The 24,224-nt window shown below is 47.9% G+C and overlaps 1 protein-coding gene across 1 annotated transcript; it reads left to right on the top strand.

Moving 5' to 3' along the window:
- The first annotated feature begins 1,988 nt into the window (after positions 1 to 1,988).
- LOC138528146 (olfactory receptor 52K2-like) lies at positions 1,989 to 2,981 on the top strand. Its single transcript, XM_069639597.1, has one exon. The coding sequence runs from the start codon at positions 1,989 to 1,991 to the stop codon at positions 2,979 to 2,981; it is 993 nt and encodes a 330-aa protein (XP_069495698.1).
- Positions 2,982 to 24,224: the final 21,243 nt, after the last annotated feature.

The following is a 24,224-nucleotide window of genomic DNA, read 5'->3' as shown; positions in this document are numbered from 1 at the left end:
TGGGGGTGGTGGGAGACATGAGTGGGGGCCTGGTGGAGGCTGCCCCTGCACTGCTGGGGGGTGGGGGTGGTGGGAGACAAGAGTGGGGGCCTGGTGGAGGGTGCCCCTGCACTGCTGGGGGGTGGGGGTGGTGGGAGACATGAGTTGGACATGGGTGGGGGCCTGCTGGCAGGTGCCCCACAGTGCTGGGGGGTGGGGTGGTGGGAGACATGAGTGGGGCCCTGGTGGAGGGTGACCCTGGTGGCTGGGGGGTGGGGGTGGTGGGAGACATGAGTGGGGGCCTGGTGGAGGGTGCCCCTGCACTGCTGGGGGGTGGGGGTGCAGGGGGACATGAGCAGGTGTGCAGGGTAGTCCCCTGTTTTGTGGGCTGCCTGCAGGGGCTGTGGAGGGTGTACAGGGAACACCTGTGAGGACCCACCCAGCCTAATTGCGTGTGATAATTCCCGCACACCCCTGTAATACACGTACCAAGCCAAATCGCGTGTGATAATTCCCACGCATCCCTGTAATACACGTACCTGGCCAAATCGCATGTGAAACTTCCCGCGTACCCCTTTAATACACGTACCCTGGCCAATCGCGTGTTGAACTTCCCGCGTACCCCTGTAATACACGTACCCTGGCCAATCGCGTGTTAAACTTCCCGCGTACCCCTGTAATACACGTACCCTGGCTAATCGCGTGTATAACTTCACGCGTACCCCTGTAATACACGTACCCTGGCCAATCGCGTGTTAAACTTCCCGTGTACCCCTGTAATACACGTACCCTGGCCAATCGCGTGTTAAACTTCCCGCGTACCCCTGTAATACACGTACCCTGGCTAATCGCGTGTTAAACTTCCCGCGTACCCCTGTAATACACTTACCCTGGCTATTCGCGTGTTAAACTTCCCGCCTACCCCTGTAATACACGTACCCTGGCCAATCGCATGTTAAACTTCCCGCGTACCCCTGTAATACACGTACCCTGGCTAATCGCGTGTATGACTTCACGTGTACCCCTGTAATACACTTACACTGGCTAATCGCGTGTTAAACTTCCCGCGTACCCCTGTAATACACGTACCCTGGCCAATCGCGTGTTAAACTTCGCGCGTACCCCTGTAATACACGTACCCTGGCTAATCGCGTGTATGACTTCACGTGTACCCCTGTAATACACTTACCCTGGCTAATCGCGTGTTAAACTTCCCGCGTACCCCTGTAATACACGTACCCTGGCCAATCGCGTGTTAAACTTCCCGCGTACCCCTGTAATACACGTACCCTGGCCAATCGCGTGTTAAACTTCCCGCGTACCCCTGTAATACACGTACCCTGGCTAATCGCGTGTATGACTTCACGTGTACCCCTGTAATACACTTACCCTGGCTAATCGCGTGTATGACTTCACGTGTACCCCTGATATGCACGTTACCCGCTTTGCGTTCCTTGTTTGGCTGCCCTGTAAACTGGTCCAGGGTTAGCGCAGCCCTTTGCGATGATTTAGCGATTTTGCTGGCTTTTCCTTGCGCGAGGGCGTTCTTGGGGGCGTTACTGGCGCTGCTGCTGGGTCGCTGCGATACTCTGCGCCACGGCTGGTTTGGGAGCATGAAATCCATGAATACGCTGTGCGCGGAAATCGGTTTTATCGCACGTGCCTGGCGCAGTCAATCGCACGCGGACACTCTGCGCCAGCCGATTGCGACACTTTTCTGCGAAATTCTATGAATTACCCTGAGAGTTTACACCATGGTGATAAAGTAGGGAACTTACCGCCTGGGTTGTAATGAGGCCCATTGTATGTCAAGGTATTGAGTTTGTGCTTGACCTTTCCAAATAGCTAATTATGTGAACTCACTGGTTGTGCACATTAGGAAATATGCCTTCATGTCATTTATATTCATGTGATGCAGTGCCAATGGATACAACATGACTTTGTTCATGTTTCTTGTTCTTCTAGGGGATAAGAGTTCCTGTGGTACAGAAGAGGTCTTCTGAAAAGCAATGATGTCAACCAATGAAACTGCCTCTCCCCATATCACATTCCTCTTGACCGGGATACCTGGACTGGAATCAGCACACATCTGGATCTCAATCCCTTTTTGCTCCATATACCTTCTTGCTCTTCTAGGAAACTCCACCCTTCTGTATATCCTACGAGTAGACACACGTTTCCATGAACCCCAATACTACTTCCTTTCTATGCTCACAATCACAGATTTAGTTTTAACAAGTTCCACAGTACCCCAGATGCTCAGCATCTTCTGGTTTGACTCGAAAAAGATTTCTATTGACTCCTGCCTCATGCAAATGTTTTTCATACATTCTTTCACAATTGTTGAATCAGGGATTTTGGTAGCTATGTCCTTTGATCGCTATGTAGCCATTTGTCATCCTTTGACATATTTCATGGTCCTAAACGGTCACAGGGTGGGTAAAGCAGGGCTGGCCATCCTCATCAGAGGCACAGTGGTCTTTGTTCCTCATTTGATGGTCATGAAGCGACTTCCATACTGTCAGGCAAATGTGATCCATCACACATACTGTGAGTTCATGGCTGTTGTGGTGCAGGCATGCAAGGACACATCTGTGCTTAGAGGTTACAGTTTGACCATTGCATTGGCAACTGCTATTTTGGATTGCATATGCATTGCTTTATCATACGCTTTGATTCTTAAGGCTGTTTCCAAACATTCCTCCAACAATGCTGGATTCAAAGCATTCAGTACCTGCAGTTCTCATCTGTGTATCATCTCGGTATTTTACACATCAGCTCTTTTCTCTATTTTGACACACAGGTTTGGCCAGGCCATTGCTCCATATATTCACATTGTTGTGGCCAACTTGTACCCTCTAATTCCTCCTTTCATAAACCCCATCATTTATGGGATAAGGACAAAGCGGATCAGAGAGAAAGTACTGCAGATTCTCATCTACAAGAAAAGGGTGTCTGTCACTGGTGGGGGACATGGCTGTTTTAGCACAGGAAGAAACTGATCATTTACCTCTGTGTGTACTTTTCAAGCCCTTCCAGATGACTGCCCTGCCCAATATTCACGAGAGATATATTTGTAAATAGTAGATGAAATAGTATTCACTGGAACCACCATAATTTGGACAAAGAAAAAGTTGCAGTTTACTACCTCTTACCTATCTTTATTAAGCAATATACTGGTTCTTCTACTGTCTTACTGATAACAAGCATAGAATAATTTTCGTCATTGATTATCTGTTTAAAATATCTAATTAAGAAACAAACACAGTACAAAGGTCTGTACGAAGTAATATAGTGTTTAATAAACAATTAAATTATGACGCTAAGATCAGAGCTGCTAAAAAACAACTGCAGGCTGACATCCTGTCCTATATACATCCCCTCCCTGGGTACTGTGCCGAAGAAATCAACCTCCATGTCAAATGTGTAAAAAAAAATGATGATGGTCGAAAGATCATAAATCCAAATGTGAACGAAAAGGGGCCTACCTATAACATTTGTGCCTGAGTGGGCTTGGGTTTATTTATTTATTCATGTATTTGCATTTTTAAAGCGCTCACGCAGCTTGGTGGCATATTTATAATGCCCTTAAATAGCCAGAGGTTTCTAAGCGTGGACCCGGGGATCGAACCTGTGTTGCTTCGTGTCTCTTGCTTCCAAGGCAAGCAAGTTGCCACTGAGTTATCCTCCTGGGTTGCTCATATTAAATCGGCCCTGGGGACGAATGAGCCTGAAGATATGGTGATAGACATCCCTAATGCTATGTGGTACTGCAAAGCGTTGATTCTAGACATTATTGTTATCATAGAGCATTTAAATAAATCTTATGCAGTTGGTCCCAATGGGATATGTAATGAGTTATTAAAAGGATCTCCTGATTTGTGTGTACATGCTTTGCATTTATTATTTCTTGGTATTGGAACTACTGGCGCATTACCAGGCACCTGGCATGAAAGTCATATTCTCCTAATCTATAAAAAAGGCTCCCTCAATTGTCCATCTAATTACCGCTTGTTGGCAATGCTAGACATTCGTGCAAAACTGAATGAATGGATAAATTACAATGATATTCTAAGTCCGAATCAGACTGGCTTCCATACCAAATCTTCAACATCTCACAAAATTCTCAGCTTGGTGTCTTCTGTCGAATATGCGTGGTTGAGAAGAGAGACTGCTCTATTCTGTGCAGATTATGGCAGAACCTGGTGGCTTGGAATATACCGCCTGGGTTATTAAAAATGGTCATGCTGATGCATAATGATACAAGTGTTAGGGTGCACCTTGATGGGGTTGGGAAACTGTCCAAAGCCATACCTACCAGCAGAGATGCAACGCAGGGCTTGTTGCAGCCAAACTATTCAACCTAAACTAAGCAGATTTGAATGTTGCTTTCAGCAACTCAAATCATTGTCCATTAAAAGTAGATACACAATTTAAAAGTTAGCTTACTTACGATGACGATCTCGTATTGCTTGGCCACACCCCTAAAGGGCTACAAGCAATGATTGATGCTCTTGGCGATTTTGCACTCCAAAATGGCTTAAAAGTAGACACAGCAAAAGGTAAGATCATGCAATTTTCCGGTAAGCATAAGCCAAAATTTAGTTCCTCATGGGTGTTGGATGGCGCTAAATTTGTATTTGTTAAAACCTAGATATCTTGGATTACATATTAACAACTCTTTAAAGTGGTCCTCTCATTGGTGTGAAACTAAAGCAAAATGCATGTTACTGGCTAACATCATAAGTGTGTTTATTGGAAAGAATGGCGGCTACTCTGTACACACCTTCCTGCTTATGTACACCTCTAGAATTCTCCCCGTTTTTACATATTCATAGAAATATGGGGGCATGAATATGTATCCAAACTAAAGAAATTTAAGGTGAAAATATTGCACAAGCTCTTTAGAATGCCACAAACATTGTTTATTGAATTCCTTTACTTAGAATTCTATCTCATTGGGATATTTTCTGTATTTGTGTCGCAAACATTTATGTGTTTGGTAAACTTACGTGCACGTAACAATGGTACCATAACGCTAAACTACATTCAGGCCTTTTTAAGTGTTGATAATTGCAACACATTAGGGACCTTGGGAAAGATACTAACACTCTGTAACAAATGGCAAGTTGGGCTGGACCAGCTTCTGGTATTCTGTCCTACTCATGTGACAAAACGCTGGTTAAAACAGAAGCTAATTAACTATAGCTATGATAATCATACCATTCAGCTATCTACGAAGACTAAGAGTGGACCATATATACGTTACAGACGTGATCGGTATTGTAGGTCCTTGTACATGACTGCATTATTAGACAGTGGGCCTCATTACGACCCAGGCGGTAAGTTACCGCCTGGGTCGTACCTTTACCACCATGGCGTAAACTATGTTTACGCCATGGTGGTTGGCGGACTTACCGCCCCATTCCGAGGTTGGCGGGGCGGTAAGTCCCCATTAACCCATTCACCCTTCCCCATTCCCATTTTTGCCCCATAGGGCATAATGGGAGTGGGGAAGGCGTTAATTACGCCACCATAAATTACGGTGGCGTAATTAACAACAAGGTCCCTTAGCGCCATGGATTTTAACACCTGCTAAAAGCAGGTGTTAAATCCTCCATGGCGCTAAGGGACCTCGGAATCAGGCGGTAAGGGTCGGCGCTGTTTACGCCGCCGTAAACCCCTTACCGCCTGGGTCCTAATGAGGCCCAGTATCTCCTTTTAAAATGTCATATATGTGATGTCTTAGAAATAAAGGGCGGAAAAATTGATATTCCCCGTCCTGAACGTATGTGTAGACTATGTGGCGAGAACATTGTGGAATCTTGGGAACATATCATCGTACACTGCTGTAGTCTTGCACCCTTGAGACCAACATTTATGAAATCGTACAATAATCTGATGAACTGTACTGATAGATATTAGATCTGGTCGAAATTTATGGAGGGAAATTATACCAATGTTATATATTTTATTGTAATATTTTATTGGAAATGTAAAGAGATTTTAGACACATTTTGAAATGAATTTAGATTGTTTATATTTGTTTAGTTTGTGAGTTGATGATATGTTTATGCTTATATTTATGTGTGTTGTGTCATGGACCTTTTCTTTTATTCTATGTGTTTTACTGCTTGTATATACAAAGCCGATTGGCTGTGAGTATATTAAATAAATAAAAATTAAAATAAATGAAGATATAGATAATACAAAGGCACATACACTGTGCTTGGTAACTACTGCATTATTACCACAGTACTCTTACATGTCACCAGCGATCTGCATGACCTCCTCTGGGAATTAGTGCAGAAGATCAATTTCTTTGATTTTTTCCCCACATCCACACGAATCAGGGGCCAGATTACCAATATAATTATGCATGGTATTGAAGGCATGTCTTATTTAGCACTGATTTCCATGGAAGGCAAGAAATGTAGCTGCGAGACCACATGAATATCAGAGACTCAGAGGGCCAGATTATGAAAGATTTGCATTGATGCAAAAAGTGGAGCAATTAAATGTATCACCAATTTTGATCCCGAGTTGAGGTGGCAATGTTAATCCCCATTTATTCGGAGTCCATAGGACTCTATCGGGCTTTTTAGTGCTATTACCGTTGGGGTCCACGGACACGTTTGGGGGTAGCAGATACGTGAACATCATGCTGGCCCGCTGATTGGATTGTGAGAAATGTGAGGTGCTTCATATTTTTTGAAATGGTTGCCATGTTGGATCCACGGACAGCCGCCTGTGTCTGCGTACCCTGCACTGGGGAAAAAGTCTGGAAAACACATTTGAGGTTATTTGGTGGCTGAAAGAGGGGCTGGAAAGAGTGGGGGAGTGGAATATAATTCATATAGAGCCATTTGTATAGGTGAAAAAAGGGTTTGTGGGTGCCGTCGAGTTCGCGGCCATCACTGCTGACCACGGACAGCGCAGTGAGAAGAAAGTCTGGAAAACACATTTGGGGTTACTTGGTGCCCGAAAGAGGACCTGGAAAGCATGGGGGAGTGGAATAAAGTTGATAAGGAGCTGTTAATATAGGTGAATAAAAGCATTACAGGTGCCGCCATGTCCGAAGAAACCCTGGTAGTCAACGGAACCCACACGTGCCATCCGGGTCTTTTAAGGGGGATTATCCAATTAGGTTTTGTGGGTCTGGAGGAGGAGATGAAGCATACAGGAGTACAGGGTACAACGTGTTTCTATGTTGTCTGTAGTGAAGATGGCTATGGCTATGGCTGTGAAGAAGCAGAGTGTGTGGATAATGTGAGATTTCTGTATCCATTCATTGAAGGTTTATAGTGAATCTCGTGGCATCTTTGCTTCTATTGGATTAGACAAAGTGGAAGTTTTGTGGTATTTATTTTTTGTGTCTTCTATTTATTGTTTGCTTTTTAGGTGCTTATAAAATAAGAAAATACTATTTCAATGCAGATTTTGGGTTACACTGTGTAAGCTTTTTACCATTATGTGATATGTGAGGGTATGGCTCACTTTAAACGTCCAGATATTATTGTTGTGCATTGTGGAGGCAGCAGTTTGGGCTATGCGACTCCAGGATAGTTGTAAGTTGCACTGAAGGATATGTTGAGAAGCCTAATGAAACGGTTTCCAGCTGCAAAGATTATTTATTCTGAAATCAATAAAAAATAAAATTGGAGAAAGGTGGCTTCCATACGAACCTATTTTTTGTGTTTCTGGCTTTTATATATTTTAGGGGATTTTGTTTTTTGGTCAGACAGCAGAGGAGGTAAGGTGGGGGAGGGAAGGGAGGGAAGGGTCAATAACCATAGATATGGAGGGGCAGGTGGACAGGGGAAGAAGTTGGCCGGGCCTTAAATGTAAGATTGGGGGCAGTGTTTCTTGTGCTCCTTGACTGAACATTCAAAAATACTTTAAAACTGCCCTGTAGAGCAGTGTCTCGCAGTACATACAGAGAACTCTGACCCTCGAAAGGTAAGGATTGACAGCCTACTATATGGCCTGCAAGGCAGCTGCTGGAATCCTCTCCCCCACAGGAGTACGCTGTGTGGTGGCAGGAGCAGTTGAGGAAGATTGGGTGGGGAACATTAACCTGCATCTCACTGAGAAAGAAACAGCCGGGTGGTTGGATCTGGTGTGGTTGTGTGTGGAGTTCGTCCTGAAGGAGTAATGCACATGTTGTCTGCGACTGAGTATGACCCCACACTCAATGTATTCAACATGGGCAGCCTGAGCCTTTGGGAACCCCCCTACGGTTTGAAAGAACTGCCACACCCATGACTGTCTCCGGGTGCTGGAGGTAGGCACTTCCTCTACCTATTCTTTGCGTTCTTCGTCATCCTCCTCTGCATCACTTTTAGAAAGAGTACTTTTTGGCAGCTGATAATTTTTGTGGCATTTGACAAATTGTCACCAAACTTTGCATAGACTTGCACGCTGTTTGGAAGTTTGAAAACATGAGGTCCATCATAATTATTAAAACAGTGGCCATATGTGGTCCGCAGACTGTGCCATAAGGATAAGAAGTCTGGAAAATATATGGGTTTATTTTGAGGACGAAAGAGGGCTTGGAAATGGTGGGAGATTGGGAAAAAGTTGATATATATAGTTGAAAAAAAGCTGTGTAGGTGATAGCATGTGTGCTGTAAACATTTGTGTCTATGGACGTTATTGGTATTGGGGGTGGAGTGGGTGTCTGGGTGAGTCTTGTTATTGGAAGGTGTATTGTACATACTTGTGATATGGATTACATTTATTGTGGTGGTTGTGGCCAGTGGCCAAAGGCCAGATTCTTCTGGGCATGGACGTAGGCCCTGACCCCAAGAATCTGGCTGCTGGCCACATGCACTATAGTAATACGAGTATAATTTCTACAGGAAGTATACAAGGAGTATACCGTATTTGTAATATGGTGTAATGATATAATTGAAGTGTATATGGTATTTCGGATTGTAGTACAATTGAGGATAGTTATTCTTGATCTCTCCTCCACCTTGGACACGAAGAATAATTCCATCTTTATTGAATGCATCCATGATACTTTGGCATCACAGATCGAGCAATGGACTGGCTGACCTCTATCCTAACTAATCGCCCTTTCCAGCTGCAAGCTCTGTAGGTGATAGCATGTGTGCTGTAAACCTTTGTGTCTGTGGACGTTATTGGTATTGGGGGTGGATTGTGTGTCTGGGTGAGTCTTGTTATTGGAAGGTGTATTGTACATAGTTGTGATACGGATTAATTTTATTGTGGTGGTTGTGGCCAGTGGCCAAGGGCCAGATTCTTCTGGGCGTCGACATAGGCCCTGCCCCCAAGAATCTGGCTGCTGGCCACATGCACTATAATAATATGTGTATAATTTTTATAGGAGGTATAAGGGGAGAATACCGTATTTGGAATATGGTGTAATGATATAATTGAAGTGTATATGGTATTTCTGATTGTAGTTCAATTGTGGATAGTTCTCCTTGATCTCTCCTCCACCTTGGACACGATGAATCATTCCATCTTTATTGAACGCCTCCATGATACTTTAGCATCACTGATCGGGCACTGGACTAGCTGACCTCTATCCTAACTAATTGCCCTTTCCAGCTGCAACTGGGCCATTTGTCCTCCACCACCTCACTTTCCACCTGCAGCATCTCCCAAGGTTATATACTATTGTTGTGGCTCTTTAATATGTATCTTGTCCCTCTGACTCACCTCATTTGCTCTTTCCCTTCTAATTTCCAGTGTTATGGTGCTGATACACAGCTTTACCTGACACCTCCCTTTACTACTTTCTTATCTGCTTGTCGCATCCCTGATTGTTTTACCGCCATCCATGCATCGTGTGCCGGTAGTGATATCTTTGTGAATGTCAGTAAGATGGAGATTTGTCTTATTGGGACACCTGTACCCTGTTTCTTTCCTACTTTCGGGCTGTGGCCCTTGGGCTCTCAATCCTCACCATCCTGTGAGGTCAAACACTTTGGGGTTTAACACTTTAAAGGAATTCTATGTTTCCTTACATTACCTCAGAAGCTGAATATTTTGAGAGCCCTGGTCTTCTGTAGGCTGCACTACTGCAACAGCCTCTTTGTCAACATTCCCCTTTGTTCCGTACGGTCCCTTTAGCTAATCCAGAAAAGGGGGCAAGAGTTATACTTGGCCTGAAGGCTAGGGATTGTATCTCAGCAGTCCTAACATTTCTAGACTGGCTTCTTGTGGCTGTAAGAATAAAATTTAAGACCCTATGAATTATCCACATGGCTTTCAGGGGCCTGGGACCACACTATTTCCAACTTTCTATCCCTAAATACTCCCCTGCTAGAGCCTTGTGGTTCTCTAACTCAAATTGTCTGCTTGTGAAATGCTTCTCCAAACAGAGAGGGGGAGGTACATATCTCTGTTTAGCTTGTGCCTTTTTTGGAACAGTGTCCCTGCTGCTTTTAGACTTTGAGCCTGACTTCCTTAAGCTCAAGAAACTTTTCAAAACTCTGCTTTCGTTTTTCTCTTTCTCTCTTGATTCTCTGCTAACTGATCCCATTGCCACTGGGGCTGCTGGCCTGGTGCCTCATTAACTTGATATGATATGATAGTTTATTTATATAGCGCCTATACACAATGTGTTTGAAAGCACTTCAAAGCAAGGGAGGGAACAAGGGAAAATACAATGGGCCTCATTACAACTCAGGCGTTAAGGGTTAACGCCACCGTTAACCCTTAACGCCTGATTCTGATTTTAATGCCTGCTTTTAGCAGGCGTTAAAATCCATGGCGCTAACCTGCCATGGTGCTAATTACGCCGCCGTAATTTACGGCGGTGTAATTAGCGCCTTCCCCACTCCCATTATGCCCTATGGGGCAAAAATGGGAATGGGGAAGGGAAAATGGGAAATGGGGATTTACCGCCCCACTCACCTTGGAATGGGGCGGTAAATCCGCCATCCACCAAAAGTAAAGTTGGTGCACTTAGCACCAAGGTTGTAATGAGGCCCAATGACATTCTTACAGGCCATGTACAGTAAGGATGTGAAATTAACTATCGTACTCAACCTAATGACATTTGAGAAGTGCAAGTGCTAAGACATGGATAAGGAAGCTTGGGGGATACTGGGTGGAAAAAGGAAACAGACAGGTGACAAAAGGTGAGGGAGAGGCATTCAGAAAGGGAGGCGAGAAACAAAACAAGCGACTATCGTACTAGGCCTGATGACATTTCAGATAGTGCTGTAGGGGGGAGGACAAGTAAGGTGAGGGGGGGAAGACAGATGAGGTTACTATCATACTAGGTCCAGGGGCAATACTTATAGAGTAAGTGCATAGAATAAAGTAAGGGAGGAGATAGGAAAAGGGAGAAAGGGAGAGGAGGAGAGAGCAGAGAGTAAGCAGTCAAAAAGAGTGGAAAAGCAAGAGGGGAGAGCGAATACAATTGCAGAAGTCAGTAGTAACACATAATGTTGCAAGCCAGCATACAAGATGAAGATGGGAACAGCATGATTCAGGGCTACCATAGGTACAAGATGCAAAGGAAGTCAGCATGAGAGTTGAGAAAGGGTGACACACATGAATCAATGAAGTCCATAAATGTCAAATTCAGCATTGGCCACAAGACGGTGATGGTGACACAAGAATGTATCAGGACAGACCCCTGCAGAAGTAGGTCGGAGGGGGGGATAGGCACAGGTTCAAGGCACTATGCCTAGTTGACACTAGTACCCCCCTTCAGCACGGACCATTCCTCCCTAGCACGTATGTAGTGGCCTTCCACATTGGCATACATTGGCTCTTCTTTCCCGGGCTTGGCCATTCCTACTCCTTCTTTCATTAATACACTGGTTTTACTGCACAATGCATATGCACATTTATAGCAGTACTGTGTATAATTTGTTTGCATAAGTAAAGGAATTCCAGGTGGAAAATATTTGTAGAACATTGTTAAGTGGCAGTTGATGTGTGGAAGTTTAATATGTTAATAGGGGTACCTGTAGAGTTTTTGGAAGTGATTGCTGGGTGGTTGTGTGACTGTTCGAACGCAGGCAATGAGGGAGTGTTGCAAACATAAAAGAAAGGGTAGAAGGGCTGTCTTGTACGATGGTGTGCACATGCTATCTGGATGTTTTAATGATGCCTGGTCTGGAAAGGGGACTCGGGAGACCACAGATAGTTATGAAGGTCCATGGGTTATGGTCGTTATTGTATGTTAGAGTAAAGTATTTGCGACAGAAAATAGTTTCTGTCCTTGTTTCTTTTTCTCTACTATACAATTGTCGATTATTTCCATTAGCATAGTGCAAAATTCGAATGGAAATATTGGAGAATCTAGCTGCTTTATTAAAAAATGTAAATGTACTTCTATTTTTTAACTGTGAAAGGTTGTTCCTAAAGGAACCTTTTATTTGGTGTTATTTTGATTTTGAATTATTTTATTTCTGGCAGGAGAGGCTGGGAAGTAAGGTGGGGAGGTATGTGAGGGAAGGGGCACAAACCACAGATATAGAGAGGCAGGTGGACAGGAGAAGATGTTGGATGCACGTTAAATCTAAGGTGTAATACGGGCGGATAGAAATGTGGTTGATGCACTAGATCAACTGGATTTATCTAGACTAAAAGTAGAGCAGGTAGATACACTAGATGCTCTGATGACGGTAGATGCAATTGGGGATGTCATCAGAGAACTCCCAAGACCCCAGGACTGGACAGACTCTCAGGGGAGTTTTACAAAGCACACAAAAAAAACTCTGAGTCCTAGACTGCTGGAAGTTTTCACAGAAGAGTACGACCTGGGGGTGCTGCCAAATAGTTTGAGAGAATCCCCTATAGTGCCTATCATTAAACCAGGGAAATGCTAATTTAGCTGTATATCATACAGACCCCTCTCAATGGTAAATCAGGAGTGCGCAATTTTAACGGTGGTATTGGCAAATAGGCTGAAGAGGGTAATAGGAGGACTGGTCCTTATAGACCAAACTGGGTATGTCCCGGGGTATAATACCTCATGGAACTTGCAGAGGCTACACCATGTAATAGACAGAACAAACCAAATGAAGGACGATTGTGTGGTAGCCTCGCTGGATGCAGTAAAGTCCTTTGACTCAGTCAGTTGGGACTGGTTACTGACAACTCTAGAGCATTTCGAGATTGGCAGGGCCTTCCTATGATGGGTAGAATTGATCAATACTACACCCATGAAGGGACAGATCTCTGAGATATGGGAGGTACACAAAGGTACTAGGCAAGGCTGCCCATTGTCGCTGATGCTGTTCATTTTAGCGTTGGAGCCATTGGCTATGTTACTTAGGCAATAGTACAAAGAAGCTGGAATAGTGATAGATGGGGCTGCACATGTGATCTCTCTATACGCAGATAACATAGTGCTGTATGTGAGTCACCCAGAGGACAATCTACCGCGCCTGCTAGACATTATTGACTGATTTACAACACTTTCGGGTATTGAGTTAAATCACGAGAAATCCTGTTTGTTCCCCCTACCAGAGTTTAGGGCTTTCCATGAGGATCAATTACCACACTTGGACCTGCAGTGAGCGATTGACCCAATTGCAAACATACAGAACTTAAAAGAATAATTTTGATTCAGCTTGGCTTGCTATAATTAAGGATTACCTGCTGAAACTTGCATCCTACTATCTACTGTGTCCTGTAACCAGAAGGGGCCCATCCTAATCCAGCCTGAGGCACAATTCAAAATTGACCCGAACTGCACTGCTGATCCGATCCCTCCTGAGTTGCACTGCTGCCGATAGACCTGATCCACCCAATGACCAGAGCTGGACGGTCGAATTTATTATAAAGAACTGCAAGTATAATAGGAAGAACAGTGACCCATAATATATTTGCATTGTATTATCCCTATTTCAACCCATCCCATCTTTAATTTAGAACCCCAGTATTGTTAGAATCCTTCTTGCGCTGATTTTCTCATCTGTGTTACCAAACCATAACTCCTTAGTGATTTCAAGTAACTAAAGTAAATCCCAGAAGAAATTGAGGACCCATCACGTGAATGGTTGCACTGGCCACGTAGCTGTGAAGAGTCTCTTTGCGGAACAGTGTATTTGACCCGTTTTTCTCCAATATCGCACAGTAAAAGTTTGCCACGAATTTGCAATTTTAGTCAAAGTTACATGTGTCTTTTGCCTATTTCAAAGTGCTTCTTCCATCCCATCCTGATCTGAAGTGTGTATTGTTGTTTATATTATAGTTCATGTTTGTTAGGACTTGTTTAGAGTTGCTTTCCTTAGAACATGTATCGATTTACGCATTTTTGACCATTTTTCAGTATTTTACAAAGTAATTTTCATCTGTCAGTTTAAACATGTCATTTGCCCAAAAAGTTTTTTTCTCTTGTTTAAAGAGGGAAGATTGCCTATAAACTCTAGAACTTGTCTTTCATTCCTGAACACTTGCTCGTTACTCACATTGGTGTAGGAATGCTTATTTGTTTTATATGGGTTCTGGAAGCAGTGTTTTCTGGAAGCAGTGTGTCTATCTGTAGTGAAACTCCTATATTTATACGTTATAAAGTTTATAGCGTGGGCATAACTTCAAAACACACCCCCATGTCTGTGAGTGACTGCAGGCATGTGCTTTGTCCTGGTTGGCGGTCTGAACAGAGTTGTCATCCTTAAGACAGGATTTATGCTCTCCCACATTGATTGTTACCAAAACATAACTTTTGCACACATGTACATTTCTACAATTATGTACTCTAATAAAATTGGACACGTATATTTTATATTCGATTCACTCCCCATCCTTGTGCGAGCTGTCTTTCTCATTCTATGGATTTTTATCAATATTCACCATAATGGTTTGGATTAATCATTTCTAATTCAGTACCTCTCTGGGCGCTGATCAGTGGATCATGTACATACAATTTAAGATTTGAAACATTGATCGTTCTGCTACAATAAGACATTTTTCATAACTTTGGTTCCATATATAGTAAGAGCTCCTTCAAAATCTTCAACTGTCTAGCATGAGTTTAGATTTAGAAGTTTGTATTTTTCACTTGTCTACTTATTTTGGCTGTCATGTTAATGGTCATAAAGTTCTGAGGCAAAAAACAAGTAATTTCCATTCAAAATCCAGTCAGTTTTTTTTTCTTACTTCCAAAGTGAGCAAATGGCCAGTCCTTTGAAGTTCACTGAGAAACCTCCTCCACATCCTGCCCCTCCTTTAGAAGGAGGGGTGTCCAAGCCTTCCTTTGTCTATGGTTCAGACAGGAGATGAATGTCTAGAGCTTTCTTTGTTTACATTATGCAGGAACCATTAAGCAGCCATTAGCCTTCCTGTAGCAACTGAGTGTCAAGCTGAAATGTGAATCTTCCCAGGCTGGGCTGTCAGATCAGAATTAAATAGTTGATTCGCTCCAGACTGGGTTCCTATAAATTAAAGTCTTTTCAGTTCACATATAAAATACATTTTAAAAGAATTAGCGCTTCACAAACATAGGCAATTTTTGCCATTTTAATTAGGAAACAGAAACACTTTTAAACTGGGTTTGACAGCTAATTTTCTGATGCAGCTGTCAGTCAGTGAGGCCTGAATTCCTCTGACTGCCTAGAGAATCCATGATTTCAGCACACTTTTCCTTCAATAATTCACTGGGGAAAATGACTGAATTTAGCACCAAAACAGCACTTTGAAGGTTAGCATTGATTAGGAAGCTGCATTTAAGGGCATTTTCAGATTTTAGCCCACTTCTGTGGCATTCATTCAGTTGACAGGTGACAGATGACAAATGACAGATGACCGCAGTGATTCCTGTTTTTACACCAACTTTGCCTGTGTGTGTGACAGGGTGTGCAGCTCTTTCATGGTTTATGCACCAGGTGCTATTTTGGAGATTTAGTGCGCACAGGGTTTATCACATCCATTTCTGGCAGTTTTCTTTCCCTATTGGCAAAGGGGTGCAGTGTGGTGCATTGGTGTGGATAAAAATATTCCACAATATGCCTGGGGTGTTTTTTTCAACCGGTAAACTTGATGACTAGAGAATTTCTGTGAAGTGGGGGAGAAACACAATCACCCTGTGCTCCTTGCAGAGGAACCATACAGAGAGCGCATACAAATACACTTTGAGGGCTACAATTTAGCAAGGCAACTGCAGTTTGTAGTGAATTGGCTGGGATATGATGCTTCACAGGACACCTTGCTGCTGTAACCAATGCTGAAGCAATAAGAAATCCTAAGGGTGAAAGACCTCCACTTATTCAGACCATCTGGTTGATTGAAATTGGGCAAAGATATAGGCAAAGACATATGGCGCAGGACATAGAAATGTTTGCGAATATCAAACTCTTTGCTACATGCACGCCTCTTTGGCAGGAGTTATTGGAGAACAGCAGAGTGTGGTGGCACAGTATTGGAAGCAATGGGAAAGCAAAGGGATAGCCACTGTGGGTGATTTAATATGGGATGACAAAATAACTGATTTCCACACCCTGGTCAGTGAACATGGCATACAGGAAGGCCAGTTTTTATTGTATCTGGGTATAGTCAAAAGGATCAGAATGAAATGGTCAAATCCACAAGCAGAGATAGTAACCCATGAAACACTGGATACTATGTACGACGTGTTGGAATGGGGACACATGGTCTCTAAGTTGTATGACTTGTTCCTGAGCAGCTTCAGCATGACAGAGTTGAAAGTGCGTGGAAACTGGGAAACAGATATGGCAACAGTTTCCACAGACACGGAATGCAGTAGGTTGTTTCTGTATACCAACCATGTCTCAAGAAACGCTAGATTTAAATTAGCTCAACTGTATGCAACGCACTGGCGTATATGACACCAGACAGGATATCATATATAAAGGGGGAAGAAGGTCAAGTTTGTCCGAGATGCACATGAGAAGGGGTGGACATGATGCATATGTTTTGGACAGGGGCACCTGCCAGCAGGCCCCCACTCATGTCCCACTCATGTCCCTTTGCACCCCCACCCCCCAGCAGTCAGGGGCACCTGCCAGCAGGCCCCCACTCATGTCCCTTTGCACCCCCACCCCTCAGCAGTCAGGGGCACCTGCAAGCAGGCCCCCACTCATGTCCCCCTGCACCTCCACCCCCCAGCAGTCAGGAACACCTGCCAGAAGACCCCCACTCATGTCCCTTTGCACCCCACCCCCCAGCAGTCAGGGGCACCTGGCAGCAGGTCCCCACTCATGTCCCTTTACATCCCCACCCCCTAGCAGTCAGGGGCACCTGCCAGCAGGCCCCCACTCATGTCCCTTTGTACCCCCAACCCCCAGCAGTCAGGGGCACCTGCCAGCAGGCCCCCACTTATGTCCCCCTGCACACCCAGCAGTGCGGGGCACCTGCCAGCAGGCCCTCACTCATGTCCCACTCATGTCCCCCTGCACCCCCACCCCCCAGCAGTCAGGGGCACCTGCCAGCAGGCCCCACTCATGTCCCTTTGCACCCCAACCCCCCAGCAGTCAGGGGCACCTGGCAGCAGGCCCCCACTCATGTCCCTTTTCACACCCACCCCCCAGCAGTACGTTGCACTGCCAGCAGGCCCCCACTCATGTCCCTTTGCATCCCCACCCCCCAGCAGTCAGGGGCACCTGCCAGCAGGCCCCCCACTCATGTCCCTTTGTACACCCAACCCCCAGCAGTCAGGGGCACCTGCCAGCAGACCCCCACTCATGTCCCCCTGCACCCTCACCCCCAGCAGTGCAGGGCACCTGCTAGCAGGCCCCCACTCATGTCCCACTCATGTCCCCCTGCACCCCCACCAACCAGCAGTGCAGGGCACCTGCCAGCAGGCCCCCACTCATGTCCCCCTGCACCCCCACCCCCCAGCAGTGCAGGGCACCTGCCAGCAAGCCCCCACTCATGTCCCCCTGCACCCCCACCCCCAGCAGTGCAGGGAACCTGCCAGCAGGCCCCCACTCATGTCCCACTCATGCCCCCCTGCACCCCCACCTGACAGCAGTGCAGGGCACCTGCCAGCAGGCCCCCACTCCTGGCCGCCTGCACCCCCACCCCCCTGCAGTGCAGGGCACATGCCATCAGGCCCCCACTCATGTCCCCCTGCACCCCCACACCCCAGCAGTCAGGGGCACCTGCCAGCAGGCCCCCACTCATGTCCCTTTGCACCCCTACCCCCCAGCAGTGCAGGGCACCTGCCAGCAGGCCCCCACTCATGTCCCCCTGTACCCCCTCCCCCAGCAGTGCAGGGCACCTGCCAGCAGGCCCCCACTCATGTCCCACTCATGCCCCCCTGCACCCCCACCTGACAGCAGTGCAGGTCACCTGCCAGCAGGCCCCCACTCATGTCCCCCTGCACCCCCACCCCCCAGCAGTGCAGGGCACCTGCCATCAGGCCCCCACTCATGTCCCCCTGCACCCCCACACCCCAGCAGTCAGGGGCACCTGCCAGCAGGCCCCCACTCATGTCCCTTTGCACCCCTACCCCCCAGCAGTTAGGGGCACCTGCCAGCATGCCCCCACTCATGTCCCTTTGCACCCCCACCCCCCAGCAATCAGGGGCACTTGCCAGCAATCCCCCCACTCATGTCCCTTTGCACCCCCACCCCCCAGCAGTCAGGGGCACCTGCCAGCAGGCCCCCACTCATGTCCCACTCATGTCCCCCTGCACCCCCACCACCCAGCAGTGCAGGGCACCTGGCAGCAGGCCCCCACTCACGTCCCCCTGCACCCCCACCCCCCAGCAGTGCAGGGCACCTGCCAGCAGGCCCCCACTCATGTCCCCCTGCACCCCCACCCCCAGCAGTGCAGGGCACCTGCCAGCAGGCCCCCACTCATGTCCCACTCATGCCCCCCTGCACCCCCACCTACCAGCAGTGCAGGGCACCTGCCAGCAGGTCCCCACTCATGTCCCCCTGCACCCCCACCCCCCAGCAGTACAGGGCACCTGCCATCAGGCCCCCACTCATGTCCCCCTGCACCCCCACACCCCAGCAGTCAGGGGCACCTGCCAGCAGGCCCCCACTCATGTCCCTTTGCACCCCTACCCCCCAGCAGTTAGGGGCACCTGGCAGCAGGCTCCCACTCATGTCCCTTTGCACCCCCACCCCCCAGCAGTAAGTTGCACCAGCCAGCAGGCCCCCACTCATGTCCCTTTGCACCCCCACCCCCCAGCAATCAGGGGCACTTGCCAGCAAGCCCCCCACACATGTCCATTTGCACCCCAACCCCCCAGCAGTCAGGGGCACATGCCAGCAGGCCCCCACCCATGTCCCCCTCCTCCCCCACCCCCCAGCAGTGCAGGGCACCTGCCAGCAGGCCCCCACTAATATCCCACTCATGTCCCCCTGCACCCCCACCACCCAGCAGTGCAGGGCACCTGCCAGCAGGCCCCCACTCATGTCCCCCTGCACCCCCACCCCCCAGCAGTGCAGGGCACCTGCCAGCAGGCCCCCACTCATGTCCCGCTCATGTCCCACTGCACCCCCACCCCCAGCAGTGCAGGGCACCTGCCAGCAGGCCCCCATTCATGTCCCACTCATGTCCCCCTGCACCCCCACCTCCCAGAAGTGCAGGGCACCTGCCAGCAGGCCCCCACTCATGTCCACCTGCACCCCCAACCCCAGCAGTGCAGGGCACTTGCCAGCAAGCCCCCACTCATGTCCCACTCATGTCCCCCTGCCCTCAGGTCATGACGATCCTCAATCATGGCCCTTATGGTCAGCCTCCCCAGCCAAAAGACCCAACCAAGTATTGCATCCACCCACATCTAGAAAAGGCAATTACATGATACAACCGCAATGGCAAGTATGTAAATGAACACATGTCCGTCACACACACACAATGGGTGCAAGTGAATGTGAAAACCCATATCATGACATGCATGAAACCAATGAGATAATACCACACATCGAAGTATGAAGAAAAAAATGTATTAAACACAACATGAATGTAATTAAAATCCAACACACAACAATGAGAATAATAAAAGAAAAGCTGCATGTCTGTAAAAGAATAAAAAACAAGAAATCATAATCCAAAGAAATCCAAAAGAAATTTTGTCCAAAGTCACAGTCCAACAAAGCAAATCCAAGGGAAAAAAGAAAGTGAAAACCATTGCTCCATGGTGAAAATAAAAAAAAGAGAATAATCCAATGGTGAACTATGTACAGATGAACAATCCAGGGTCCATGAGCCCAACTGATGAAATGAAACCTATCAAAAATACTACCTAATAAAAAGCTATATACAAAAACGTGGTGCATTGTCCAAGCGCAACCAAAATAAAGAAAAAACGAAAGGAAACCTAACACTATCTAACTATATACAATGGTGGCGGGCAAGTCCAGCGGCTCACTCTGTGGTGTCCCGGGCCAGGGCATCATCGGACTCCATTTCTATTTGCCAGAGGCGGGCCTCTGTCCTGGCCCCAGGTCTCGCAGGGACTCACGGCCTGTTCCAACTCCCTGCGAGTTGCCTCGAGGCACTCTGCCCGCCTCAAAGCCCGACACATGGAGAACTCCGCCCTGACCATTGTGAGCTGCGCCTCCTACGCCTGCCGCCGCTCCGCACCTATCTGCTGGCCCAAACGGTGCCACACGGAAGACACTCCATTCCTGGGTCCTCCTGCCCTCCGGCCGATGCCTGCCCCTCTGATGTTGATGGCCCCGAGCCATCATTGCTCCCACCTAGAGCCTACTCCTGCTGCTGCTGTCCATGTGCCGTGTCTGATGGTGCCTGCACATCCTCCATCAGCTGGTCTCCAGTTGTGGTGTCCACCCCTGCTGGGCCGCAGACTCCCGACTGTGGCAGGGATGTGAGCTCCACCAAGCTGGCTGTGTTGGTCAGGCCAGGTCCACAGGGGGGCCTGGTGGAATCTGGGCCGGAAGACGGTGTGGAGAACGACTGGCGCATAGTCTCCACAGAGGAGGAGAGGTCCGCCAGAGTGCGCGACACATGTAGGAACCCACCAACCAGGGCCCCTCCCGCAGTGCCATGTCACAACGCTGCTCTCCGTGATGGTGTGTGTTCTCTGCCCAGGAAGAACGCACGTCATCACGAATTAAACGCGTGCGCAACGCGACACCAACCAGGACGGAGCCCATATGTTTGTGGGACCCCTCGTCCGCAGGTAGTGGAGAGGCAGATGACATGGCACTCTCACCTAACTGCTGATGCATGGTGGTGCAGTCACAGGGTCAGTGACAGTGACATGCACATTCCCCTCCGTGGTGACCTGTGCTGCCTCCTGACCCTGGCCCTGAACTGCACCACTTGCACCAGTGGTACTACCCCCACCAGGCCACATGTGCGGCTCAGTAGCGGGCTCCTCCTCCTCTGTGCAGACCACCAACCTGGATGTCTCCACACCGTCTTCCGCCATTGGAAGCCCCTGTGGGGGCTCACCCGGCCCTTCCACCACAGCTGTTGTGGCAGACGCAGCACCAGCCCCCTCGCTCCCGGATTATGGTAATTCCTCAGAGGGTGGCTGGGCGTGGCGTCGCCGCCCAGTGGAGGCATCCCCGCCGCTTGGCTCCAGAGCGCCGTCTCCGCCCTCTTCTTCACTTGACGCTGCGTAGAGGGAGACATAGAACACAAGCATCAGGGTACAGTGCAAAATACCCTAGACCAGAAGCAATAACACATGAGTGGCACTGTCAAATGTCACTTCCATCCTGTCATTCCACAAGACATGGGTGAATGCACACAACACACATGCAGAAACAGTCCCGGCACCTGAAATCAACATCAACATCCATGTAGAAGGGTCCCTGTAAACCAAAATGTTGCCTTCAAAGTCATATGCATCCATGGTGTTTCAAAGTCACACACACACTTCTCAGGCACACACATGTGCACCATACATGTACATGACATCAGCACCCATTCCTCACCCCCCCTCCATGTCCAGGAACAGAGACAGCCATGCTTTCATGTGTGCATTCCGCATATAGCTCCCCATGTTGCATCAAAACACTTGCACCAACCATGTGGTTCACAAATAACTGGTCTCACATGCATGACCATGATGTCCCTGCACACACACATCCATACATGGCCTATGTCACACATACAGGCACGCATCAGACTACCAGCACACTGCAACATGCCCTGTCTCACACAGCAATGCTTGCCACTTACCGCTCAACTCCAGACGGGTCTGCCTCCTAAGGATCTGGGCATGGAGCGCTGGGCCTACGCGTTCCAGGAACCTCACCTGGATGTTACTGTCATGATGCCTAGCCCCGGAGCATCAGGCCAGGCTCAGCACCCCCGGAAGCAGGCATCATGCCCTCGGGTAAAAGCCCAGCGGCCCCTTATAGGGACTCTTTGGACTCAGTCTCATGTTGGACATCAGTCCTGGCGCCTTTGGCGCCAGGCTCATAAAGGGAGGTGTTTTGTGCACTTACCTGATGCAGACCATGCTGCACGCTTCAGGCCTCCCTGAGACCTGAAAGGGACTATTTTTTCATAGGGACTATTTTTTCACTCGGGCGTGGCCAGGGAAGGATACATACCTAGTTGGGGAAGGATACATACCTGGGACTTCTTTGGAGGCTATTTAAGCCATGCCCAGACAGCAGCTCATGCTTCGCGTTGTTCTGCTTCCTGCAGCTTAACGCTCACCATGTCTGCTCCTGCTCCTGGACTACAGCCACGCCCGTCTTGAACCTGGAAGACCTGGAAGGAAGGAAGAGAAGAGAAAGGGGAAAACCAAGGATTATTTCAAGCTTCTTACCTGCATCCTGAATCTTCTCGCCAGCATCCCTGAAGGAAGACTTCAATTTAAAAGCATCACGTTGATCGCTGCAGCGTCACGCTTCACTCACCTGTCCTGTCCTCGAGACATCTCCCGGCTCCATCGCGGCTGTCAGCATCGGACGCCACATCTCTGCACCTAGGGGAGAGAGGAAGAAACAAAAGGTGAGCAGAAGGACACACAGAAGGAAAGCCTGATTAACAGCCATAATACTTACCGGCTTTTCTTCCACATTTCGGGTCGGCACCGCCCCGTTGGCAGGTACCGTACCCCGGCCCCTATGGGGAAAGGACTAGAGACATTTCAGAGGAATGATAAGGACATCTAGAGGGATCGCCCTCATTACTACTCACCTCGGCAGGTTAACCCCTCGACGCATCGCCTTCATTCTGCACCTGAAATAAAGGACAGATCACAGGTGAGAAAGACGGCATAAAGGGGGCCTCACTTGAACTTTGAACTTTCATACTTATGGCGCATCGCTCAGGAAAGTCAAGTGGATTTTGCCAGCGCCATTCTGAAAACCAGTGAAGTAACTGGACGAACGCGCGCCCCTGCACCAGAAGCAGGATGGAGAGTTCAACCTTCCAAACCATAAGGTGAGCTTAAACCGGGTTTGGAGGAATAGAGAGGAACGGAGGGGGGAAGGGGGGAGCTAGCACACCATTCTGCAGACTGTTAATCCCCTTTCTCATCTGCAGAAGGATATTCCTACGGGCCAAGGAAGCACGATTTGGAGGTCCTGTCCAATCGGTGTTCCGGGTCCTGCGCATCACGCTAGAAGAGGCCGCAGTAATCCAGACTAGATCAGCGCCCCCGTGGGAACCAGGTGGGCGTTACAGTTACTCATGCGTGCCCGGCCCCCCTCCGCGAGGCGCCGGGCCTTGTGGAGGGTCCTGGACCTGAAGTCCTCCCAACGCTTCTTGACATGTTTGATGTGGCGGGTTGCCACCCCCTCCGCATTGATGGCAACCAATACGTCGTCCCATATCCTCTCCCGTCCTTTCTTGTTGGCACGTGATGTTCCGAAGAGGGCATCTGTTAGGCGGAAACCTGTGCAGTTCCCTCTGGGACCACTGCAAAAGATTTAGGACTACAGGTGTTTGGCAGTAAATCCACTTGGTAGCAGTCACAAGGGTGTACACAAAATAGGGCAATTTACACAGTAGAACAAGCAAACACGGCACAGAGCTTCGGTGTAAAGATATATAGTTATTTATTTATAAAAACACATCTATGGAAAACACACTGGCACTAATACGGCAAAGAACTTCAATCACAATTACTATAAGTAAATCAATCCCCCTAGCAATAGTTCGACAAGTCTAGGTTTCACGGCACCACTGATTTGCAGAAAGAGGTGAATGCTGTAACCTAGATGGCACTCTAATATTCGTTAGGATGGGAGAGAAAAGGCAGGGTATGAAATCAACTCGGTACCTACACTTTTACGAACAAATGCAATGCAAGTAAGGCAGGGTCTACTGTAGATCGCAAAGTTCAGACGCCAGACCCACTCGGAGAGAGGCAAGGCGATATGTCCCAAAAAGTATCACAGTGG

This window comes from Ambystoma mexicanum, chromosome 7q (assembly GCF_040938575.1).
Source record: "Ambystoma mexicanum isolate Mex_15411 chromosome 7q, UKY_AmexF1_1, whole genome shotgun sequence".
Lineage (NCBI taxonomy): Eukaryota > Metazoa > Chordata > Amphibia > Caudata > Ambystomatidae > Ambystoma > Ambystoma mexicanum.
Note: the sequence above shows the minus strand (reverse complement) of the source record. Positions and strands in the feature narration are given on the sequence as shown.